We start from the raw sequence: 10,684 nt of genomic DNA, 5'->3' as shown, positions 1-10,684 counted from the left end.
AACCTAATTTTTCAAAAAATTCTAGGAACCCCGTAGGTCAACATTATCAACTAGTGCACATGTGCTAGTTGCTGAGACAATAACTGTGCATACCTACACTCCATTGATGAATAGAAGCCACGCAGATCTGGAAAGTCCAATAAAAAATAAAAAGAAAGCATTCAAAACAAAGGATCTGAAAGATCATAAATTTTTTAAGACTCGGATCTAGCTAACAAAAAAGAAAGGAAATCAAAGCCAAGAAAAGAGAAGAGAACAGTAGCGTTCCCCAGTACCATCTCCAATTTGTTAGGTGTATACATCCCTCTTGCTCACATGAGAAATCTCCCTAGATCCTAAAGGAAATTAGAAACAAATAGACAATCGAATAACTCTTTTCCTAAGCTTATATCGTTTGAATTGTAAATACAAGAGAAGGAGAATAAGCCTCTTACCTATTTGCGAAATTCTTGATGAAGATCCTTGCTCTATCTTGATGTAGCTTCTCAATGCTCGAAAAGACCTGCAACCACAGACATAAGAAAGATCAAAGGCATATTCAGCATAACAATTCAAACAAGCTTATCCTAATGATCAAGGAGATTAGAAATTGAAATCATCTTAATGAATATCAAAAGAGACATAAATCATTCATCTTTTTAGTAAGACAATAAAATGGAAAAAATGATTCATTTGTATTAATTCAATGATAAGGAAGAGGCTTATAACCTCTGCCTTGATGTCATGAGGTTCCTCCCAAATGCCTCCAACCCTCTCCTTAGATGGTAAGCCTTCCAATCTAAATCCAACAACATAAGTGTATCTTCTCTGAACTCTCTAATCCCTCTAACCTGTAGTCAATTTATAGACCAAGAAGAATAAGTTTCATATCCAAAAGAGAAGGATGAGATCCTCTAATTGGGGGATTATAGTTCCTTGATGAGAGGGAATTAGCTCCATGATCTGAGGGGTATGGCTCGAATAGGTATGACCTCAGAAGCTTTCAGTTGGGATATATTCACCGAACAATGCTTCTGGAATTCAGTTTTGATTTTTACTTTCCTTTGAGTTGACTACGCAGTGTATAATGGAAGACAAAGCGTATTTCTGCATAGATTTCAGGGATAGAAATTGCACATGTGCGGAAACTAACTAGGAAAAGATCGCAGGTCATACTTAACAAGTCATAAAGGCTATTTAACCCAAATTCACATGTTCTTCAAGGGTTTTTTATTGTTTGACCTCTAAGGGAGTGCAATGGGACATGTTTCTAGATGGTGAGAGATCCATTTCACTAGTTAAGTATCATGGTGAACAAATGACATGTAACACCAATGTCACAATATGACAAAAATTGTTTGAATATGGAAATCAATCATGATCAACGATGGTTCAATGTCGCATTGTGGCAAAAATTGTCTCAATGTGAAAATTAACCATGGTGAACTATGTTTATTTTAGGGTTTATAATATTTATCTTAGTGTTTATATATCTTGGGTTTATCATATTAATCCCTTGGGTTTATAATCCCATGGAGTTTTAGAATTGATCACATAGGTTTATAATATCAATCCCTTGGGTTTATTAATCTAAGGGTTCTTATTCCTAGGGTATAATATTATTCGCAAGGTTTAATCCAAGGGTTTAATCATGGTCAACCATCATCAACCATGTTTATTTTACCCCTTATAATATTTATCATTGGGTTTATATACCTTGGTTTATAATATTTATCTTAGGGTTTATCGTAGGATTTCTCAATATGAAAATCAATCATGGTCAACTATGGTGAATCATGGTCAACCATGATCAACCATCGTCAACATTGGTCAAACATGGTTGATCGTTTTCAATTATGGTCAATCATGGTTAACCATAGCCAACAATGGTCTAACGTCACATTGTGACGTTGGACCATTGGTCAATCATGGTCCAACATCACAATGTGAGAAAGATTGTTTCAATATGAAAATCAACCATGGTCCAATGACGCATTGTGATAAAGATTATCTCGATATGAAAATCAGTCATGGTCAACCATGGTCCAACATCACATTGTGACAAAGATTGTCTCAATATGAAAATCAACCATGGCTAACCATTGTAAACCATGTTTATTTTAGGGTTTATAATATTTGTCTTAATGTTTATATTCCTTGGGTTTATAATATTAATCCCTTGGGTTTAATATTATTCACTTGGGTTTATAATCCCTTGGGGTTTTAGTATTAATTCCTTGGGTTTATAATATCAATCCATTGGGCTTATTAATCTAAGGGTTCATATTCCTAGGGTAACATATTATTCATAAGGTCTATAATATTAATCATATGGTTTAATATAAATCCCTTGGGTTTATAACCATGGTCAACCATGGTCCAACATCACATTGTGACAAATATTTTCTCAATATGAAAATCAACCATGGTCCAATGTCACATTGTGACAAAGATTGTCTCTTTATGAAAATCAATGATGGTCAACCGTAGTTCAACATCGCATTGTGGCAAAGATTGACTCAATGTAAAAATCAACCATGGTGAACCATGCTTATTTTAGGGTTTATAATATTTATCATATGGTTGATATACCTTGGGTTTATAATATTAATCCCTTGGATTTATAATCCCTTCAAGTTTTAGAGTTAATCCCATGGGTTTATTCATCTAAGTTTCTTAATCCTTGTGTTTAATCATGGTCAACCTGTTGGCATTATGATACAGGTGTTGTCCTTGATGGCAACTCACTCAGACGGGAGATCACGGTGCAACATGAGCAGACTACAAAGAATAAAGAAATAGAGGTATACGTAGGTTCACCTTGACAGAGAAGCGTATACACACAGGTTAACAGACCAAAAGGAGCGTATAACGTACACACGCACTTTCATAGAATGAAAAACGTGTATATCTTGGAAAACTAAGTTTTTTTCCAAGGTATTTGGTCCATGGTATTTCGATCCATGGTACTTGTCCATGGTATTTGGTCCAGGGTATTGACCTTAGGTATTTGGTCTAAGGTATTGGTTCTAAGTGGTTGTGGTCCATGGTATTGAGAAAGGCCTAAAACTATATAAGGAGGGGAATATCATTAGGCCAAGGTGTGCAAGGTGTGCAAGTAATGAATATCTGATGAAGTGTGAGATCAAGTATGCAGGTTATGGGTTTGTTATGCTCTGCTTGATCTGAACCAAGGATGCACCTATGTGGATGATGATGGATGATGGATCAGGATCTTAAGGCTTGGAATGTTTTATCATTATATGGTTTGATCACGGATAGACTAGATCTGAATACTGACGCATGTTTTATTCTGTAAATTTTATGATCTGGGTATGACTGAATTTTGAAATAGCTGTGAAGTTTTTAAGTTAGTATTTGCAGATCTGTACGCGGGTTCGCTTTGGTAAAATCACGTATACATGCTGGTTCAGCTCATCAGAGTAGCATATACATTATGAAATATGATATCTGAATTTGCAGATGGTTCTAGTGGTTGTTGAAGAGTTCTAGGTTGTGCTCTGTGTTCTAGTGACAAGTCTTCAGTGATTCAGTAGTGGGTGATTTAGAGATTGATGATTGAGTATTTAATGTTTGGTTAATGCAATGGTTGTATTGCAGTGGTGATTGATTTTGAGCTTCAATGTTGTTGATGGGTCCAGTATGAAAATTGGATGAAACGTGGCCTTCGGATTATGGTGTTGTGTTCCAGGAGTATCCAGTATGAAAATTTATGAAACGTGGTCCCTGGAGGAACAGAGAAGGTCGTAGCCTTCTGTAGGCCGTCGCCTACATAATGCTAAACATATCAGCCAGTATAAGAGCCAGGGGGTTGGAGCTCCCTTCCAGTAGTAGCTAGAAAATGAGTGAAGGTTGGAGCCTTCAGTAGGCCAGTGCCTATGTACTAGTAAACAAATCAGCTAGTACAAGAGCTAGGGGGTTGTAGCTCCCTTCCAGTAGTAGCTGGAGAATGAGAGAAGGTTGTAGCCTTCTGCAGGTGGGTGCCTACGTACTGGTATGAGTCTGCGCCAGTACAAGATTGTAAACAGGTTTTCTTATATTAAAAAGAAGAGAGCAGCAGCTGGATTTTGTCCCAAATTGGGTTTCCACCTTATATCTTGGTGTTCATGTGTGTTTCTTATGTGTGATGGTCTGTTCTGTTTTTGTTGCACCTGGTTATTGTTTATATGGTTAATGAAGTACTGACGCACTAATTAAAGATCAACATATGATGTATTAACCGAATCGTAAGTTTGTTGGATATATGCTAGTTGCTTTAAATACAGTTGCATGTACACGCGAGTTCCCTTCACTGAAGTGGCGTATATAAATCTGATTATAGAAATGGAAAATTTATTGACTTTCTAATAGTGATTCATCCTCCCCCTCCGCCCCTGTCAATATTATTTCCAACAATTGGAATCAGAGCAAATCCTTTGGTAGAAGCTTGATTTCTTGAAGGAGATTCGTAGAAACAATGGGAAAGAAGTCAAAGAAGAAAGCACCATGGTCCAACATCGCATTGTGACATAGATTGTCTCAATATGAAAATCAACGATGGTCAATCATGGTCAACCATATTTATTTTAAGGTTTATAATATTTATCTTAGGGTTTAGAAATGTTGTAACTTAATTTCATGTAATGTAAGGTAAATAAAAATAAAAATAAATTAAATTAAATAAAAAGATTAATGTAATGTAAAGTAAACATTTTAACTCTGTCAAAATAAATAAAAAATAAAAATAAATCTATAAAAATAAAAATGATCCATGGTATTCATGTGGAATATATAGCATATTTAAAGGGGGAAATTAAACCGACCCAGATCTATATTAACTTTGGATCTACCCAACCCCTCGACTCTAAGAGAGATCAAATCTCTTGATATGCAAACCTATTTTAAAGCCAGAAGAGATTTGATCCCTAGATACTTGATAGATCTAGAGTTAAAATGTATCTAAACTAGTAAAAATAAATTCTTTTTACCCCAAAATTAATAACCCTTTTCTCATTTATTTAAAGATAATAATAATATAAATTTAATAAAAATATAAATTTTCATTTAATTTGATAATAATAATAATAATAATAATAATTCAACCTCACATTATGACTAAAGTTTAAAAAAAATATGATACATAAAATTATATGGAAAAAATAATTTTATATTTAACTTAGATACAATAAAAATATAAAAATTTAAATTCCATAAACTACACCATTAAATCCTTCTTAATCTTTCAAAATTAATCAAAATTTTTAAATTTATAATTTTTTTATATTTCTAAAATTTTCAATAAATCCTTCTTAATCTTTCAAAATTAATGAAAATTTTAAAAATTACAATTTTTTTATATTTCTAAAATTTTCAAAATTATAACTGTTTATATAATCTAGAAGAGATCTCTAATCTAGAAGAGAGGGGAAACACAACGAAAATAAAGATTCTGAGTACATATATTATCCGAATACATTAAAAAAGCGATACAATGTGGGCATAAAGTGCCAGCGCTAATGAATAACGTGGATGGAACGTAATGTTTGACGAGTCCCATTTCTCAGAAAAATATACTCGAATATCAATCCAATTACACTGGTTATGAAAATAAAACAACACTTTATAATAAAATATTATAATATAATATACCACCATATTGGTTTTAGTGGACTTTCATCATTACGAGTTTGTCACATTGGCTTGTTAACATTGCTTTTTCATATTGTCACATTAACATTGCTTTTTCATACTCACATTGGCTTGTTAACATTGCTTTTTCATATAGCCAAATCATGATCATATAGACAAATCATGATAACACTTTTGCTTTCGAGGAGTGTAAGTTAGACCTCTATCTTTATAACTTGATGTCATACTTACACTCCTAAAGTGTAAGAAGGTCTAACTTGTAGGACATTGCGTGTAAGTTAGACCTTCTTCCAATTACATAGCCATGGCGTTTTGGAGAATTTTGCAGCATGTTTGCAACGTTCTGGTGACTTGCAGCGTGTTTTGTTTCGCCAGGTTATGGTAAGCCTTCCGTTCGTTCGTAATATTTGTCCCATAATTTGGTTTATGAAGTTACTCTTTATTTGTGGTCTAACAGATTCTTTTTGCACAGGGATTTGAGTCATGTATCTGCAGCTGCAGGAGGAGCTGCAGATCATAGTCGAGGTTATCAGGTGTTTCTAAGCTTCAGAGGCCGCGATGTCAGAAGAGGATTTCTCGGTCATCTATATGACGCCCTCAACAGCGCAGGCTTTAATGTCTTTCTCGACAGCCACGAAATCAACATCGGAGACGATATCTCTGCTGCAATACACCACGCAATTGAGCATAGTCGCATATTCATTATCGTATTTTCCTGCAATTTCGCAGAATCCGCGTGGTGCCTGAAAGAAGCCGCGCTCGTTGCGCAACGAGTTCAGAGGAATGGGACACAAACCGAGCGAGCCATCGTCATTCCTGTATTTTATGACGTTACTCCATCGCAAGTTCGGTATCCCGATCATTCTCATGGCAGTCCATTTGCTGAGGCATTCCAAGAACATGAAAGGCGTGGGAAATACAGGCAACAAGAAATCGATGAATGGAAGGCCGCTCTCCATACAATCTCCCATCGCCGTGGTCTGTCATTGCAGGAAGACTGCAACGGGTCTGCTTTCCTCTGCCATTTTTAATTCATGCGCTTATGTTTCTGCTTAAGTCCGTATATAAGGATACGTGTATGCTTAAATCCTTACATTTTGCTATTTGCGTGTATGAGGCAGTGCCCGTGTGACCCTTATTTATTTATCAATAAGCTTATCTTTTTGCTTTAACCCTTATATTTGCAGATACGAAGCAGAGCTGGTGAAGCGCGTCGTTAAAGAGGTGGGGAAACTTAGACGGACCGCTCGCCTTTGATTTCATAGTACCGCATATAGTGAAGTCAGATCTTTGGAGTGTTTAGCGCGTTTTGGAGACTTGCAGCGTTTTTTGTGTTTCGCTACGTTATGGTAATAGAGGCAGAGATGATAAAACTCTTCGTGTGTGCGAGAGATTATCTTTGCAGAGATCATAAAACTCTATATGTGTGGGAGAGGTTCACTTTGCAGAGATCAGAAAACTATTCGTTGTAGCAGAGATTATCTTTGCATAGAGAAGAGATTTGCCTGTTTAAGTTTGGGAATTTTACGTACTTTAATATCTTCCATTGACTTTGGAATTTTATTTGTAATTCTTTTATAGGGGAAAGTTTGGCTGTGTATCTTCTTCTGCATTTCAATCTGAAACAGAAGTTACGGATTCTTAATCATTAAAGTAACTTAATTTTTTCATACAAAATCTAATGGTTTTTTCCCTTTATGGTTTTATTTTTATTAAGAGCCAGTGCCCTGAAAATGTGGCGCGTCTGTAGAGTACGAGTTGCCAGTCGCTGTCAGAGTAGGGGTCCCTCTAAGGAAGGAGCCCCACGCCTGTCCATTTTGGGATCGCGCTCGCTGGGTTTTGTGCCTTTTCAACCCTCATTAAGGGTGATGTTTTCTTTTTTATTTATTTAAATAAAATATGTGAATATGTTAAAAGAATATTTTGCTTCTTATTTGTGTAGATAATTTTCTCACATGATATGGATATTTACAGAATCTTGATTTATGCAACATAAAAAGTAATTAAAAAACAAACTCATCAAATTTCTATTTTAAAATATTATTATATTTTCGAAAACATTTATTTCAAATATTAATTATATCCTTTATTTTAAATATTAATTTAATGTATTCTGCTTAAAAATATAATTATTTAAAAAGAAAAATTATAGCCAATATTAATTCAATATATTCTCATGCAAAATGTAATTGCTTTTATAAAAAAGTTTCAGCCTATTTAAGCATTTTAAACTAGTAAAAAGTTGCAAGCCATTCAAGCGTTATAAACTAGTAAGGTACATTAATGTTCTTGGTGTCCCGGCATCCCAATATATTCTCATGTGAAAAAAAACGCTCTTGATGTCTCAATAAAACTAATAAACAATGTCCATAGTGTTTAGAAAAACTAAATTATAAATTCATTCATAAAAGACGATTTATTTAGTAGATTTAATTGTTATTAGAGATCTGTCTTTGGTCGAGTTTAGTCAAAGCCAAAACTTCAGAAACATGAATGGAGGAGAATTGTCAATTAGAGAAGAGAGAGCCTTGTTTGACGGGTGGACATACCGCATTCACCAACCATGTTTCATTAAAGAAAACCTACCTTTATGACCAATTCGGTATCGATGTAATGTGATTGTAGGTGTTAGTGTGACCTAAGCCAGATTTGGTTAGGGAGCAAGGCAGCCTCGCTGAGTGGTTTGGTTACTATTCATTAAAGTAGGGTATCAAGTACATATGTATTTTGGTGAACATTTCAAATATAAAATTTAAAAGTTTTTTGAGAAATGTATTTAGATGAGTAGATATATTTATTAAAATAAATAATAATAATAATAAATAAATTTTTTTTGGAATAATCAGATTATTAAGATTTGGTGGACTTTTTGATGTAGTTCATTTTCATGACAAAGTTTAAAACGTTGGTTGGTTTGAAACGTAGACCAAATCCTAATGATGTGAATATTCCTAAAGACATTTATCTACAATATGAATCGCAAATGTCTAAGATCTAACAATAATAATAATAATTATTATTATTATTATGATTATTATTATGATTGTTGTTGAGGTAATATATATATATATATATATATATATATATATATATATATATATATATATATAATTTTAGATTTTAAATTTTATTTTCCAAAATTATTTATAATTTACTTAATATTATTAATATTTTTATTAAAAAATTAATTGAGTTTATTTTAAGTGGTAGGGGAAAATATTGTTATTTTTTCTATCCAAAATTAATTTTAAAATTTGATATATCTAACTCATATTGGGCATTTATTGAATGGTTTATTGAATTCTAGAATGCGACATTTGGAGCTCATAATGCATATTTATTGTAATAGCTTTACATAAAAATTTCAAAGTTACATTTTTATGTCAATAGGAATGTCTATTTTGGAATTGGTCTTCCAAAATTTTAATTTAATTATTAATAATTATTTACACTGATAAACATGTCTATTTTATGCTATGGTCTCCAGAATTTAATTTATATCAAATAAATAATTATTAAGTGGATGGTAGAGATTTAACCTCCACACAATATTCTAGAAAATGCATAGTAGTATACACAAATCAAAGGTCAAGATTTATCTCCAAAGTAGTAGTATTCCCTTTTTGCTCTTTTAATTAAATTGGTTAATTAAAAAAAATGTCATATAAACAAGTGTCATATGAAGTTGTTGATGGTGTTGGAAATCCATCAACCAAGGGGATTTCCCCAATGTGAAGTCTCAATTAGACCTCACACCATTTGGAGTAGGAGCGTGATTCAGAGTATTAGTCTCACCAACATAACTCTAAGGTTTGCCTTGGCTACAATGAATAACATAAATATTACACACATATCCTTTGAAATCAACAAGTAAGTTGACACTGAAACACCACTTGCAATGCATAAACGAAGACTTGCACAAAAGGGGATACGAGAGTGAGGCTCTAGGAGGAAAGTAATAGTACATTCCTAGGAGAGGCACATGAGAGAAAGGAAAGGTTAGTTAGTTTTCTAACAAAATAGTTCACATAAACACAATGATCATTAAAGAAATTACAACACACATTCAATAAGATAAGTGCCAAAGCCAATGAAGTAGTTCAATTTTCCTAGTACATATGAACATAACACATATTGCAAACATCTAAAGAATAATCTTACAATATTCACGATATATGCATGAAAATGTGTTGGCTCAATGAGCTTCTGACTATTAGGTGAAAGATTCAAGTACACAGTTACAATGGTGAACCAATAGCTCCAGTAGTGGAACATTAATTCAATTCTTGCTTCTCCAAGGAATGATATTCTCTCCTATTCCAAGCTAGAGAAGCCAAGGCCATCTCTCAAAAGTCTATGTCTTCAAAAGCCATTTTCTTAAATTATGAGGGTGTATTTATAACAAGAGGAATGACCTTTCATATCCCAATAATGCTTGAGCTTCCCTCATTCCTGTTACACTTCCAAGTGACTTTTGAGCTTCTACAAGACTCTTGGACTTTTCCTAGTGGCTCTTTAGTTTACATGTGACTTTTCATATTCCACATGTGACTCTTGGACTTCCACATAGTTACATTTTGTCATTTTCTTGAAAATACATAATTATATCAACAAATGTTGTGGCAACATGATAACTTATATGAATCTTGAGATGACATGTTGACAAGACATGACTTGAAACTGAGGATATAGAATTTATGATGATGTGTCAATGCCAAGCTTCTCTTCTGTTGTTATCTTTGTGTCTTCATGATATATGCTACAGGTTCTTCCTATTTATCCTCCAAAAGGCTTGAAGATATGGAGTCTTTTATGTGATCTAGATATTCCAACTTCTTTCGTAATCTAGTGTCCCTTCATCTACTTGTTCAATGATCGTCCTATTTTGCAGTCTTCTTGAGTGTCACCTTGGAAAGTATCCTTCTCCTTTATGAGCATCATCCTGTCGTGTTAAAATATGGTACCTACAAATGAAATTCACTCGTGACAAGATGGCATCAGTCCGGAAATCTCCTAATCTAACTTTCTTCTTGAGAATCATTGGTTGGCCTAGAAC

General features: G+C 33.7%; 1 protein-coding gene across 1 annotated transcript; it reads left to right on the top strand.

Annotated features, from left to right (window-relative positions):
- The first annotated feature begins 5,932 nt into the window (after positions 1-5,932).
- Positions 5,933-6,885, top strand: LOC149207631 (toll/interleukin-1 receptor-like protein). Its single transcript, XM_089398095.1, has 3 exons — positions 5,933-6,009; positions 6,101-6,634; positions 6,816-6,885. Exons 1-3 carry the CDS (start codon positions 5,933-5,935, stop codon positions 6,883-6,885), a joined length of 681 nt encoding a protein of 226 aa, XP_089254221.1.
- Positions 6,886-10,684: the final 3,799 nt, after the last annotated feature.

Source organism: Pinus tabuliformis, chromosome 1_2 (genome assembly GCF_031772625.1).
Source record: "Pinus tabuliformis cultivar Carrire ecotype Pingquan chromosome 1_2, CPIR1, whole genome shotgun sequence".
In the NCBI taxonomy this organism is placed as follows: Eukaryota; Viridiplantae; Streptophyta; class Pinopsida; order Pinales; family Pinaceae; genus Pinus; species Pinus tabuliformis.
Note: the sequence above shows the minus strand (reverse complement) of the source record. Positions and strands in the feature narration are given on the sequence as shown.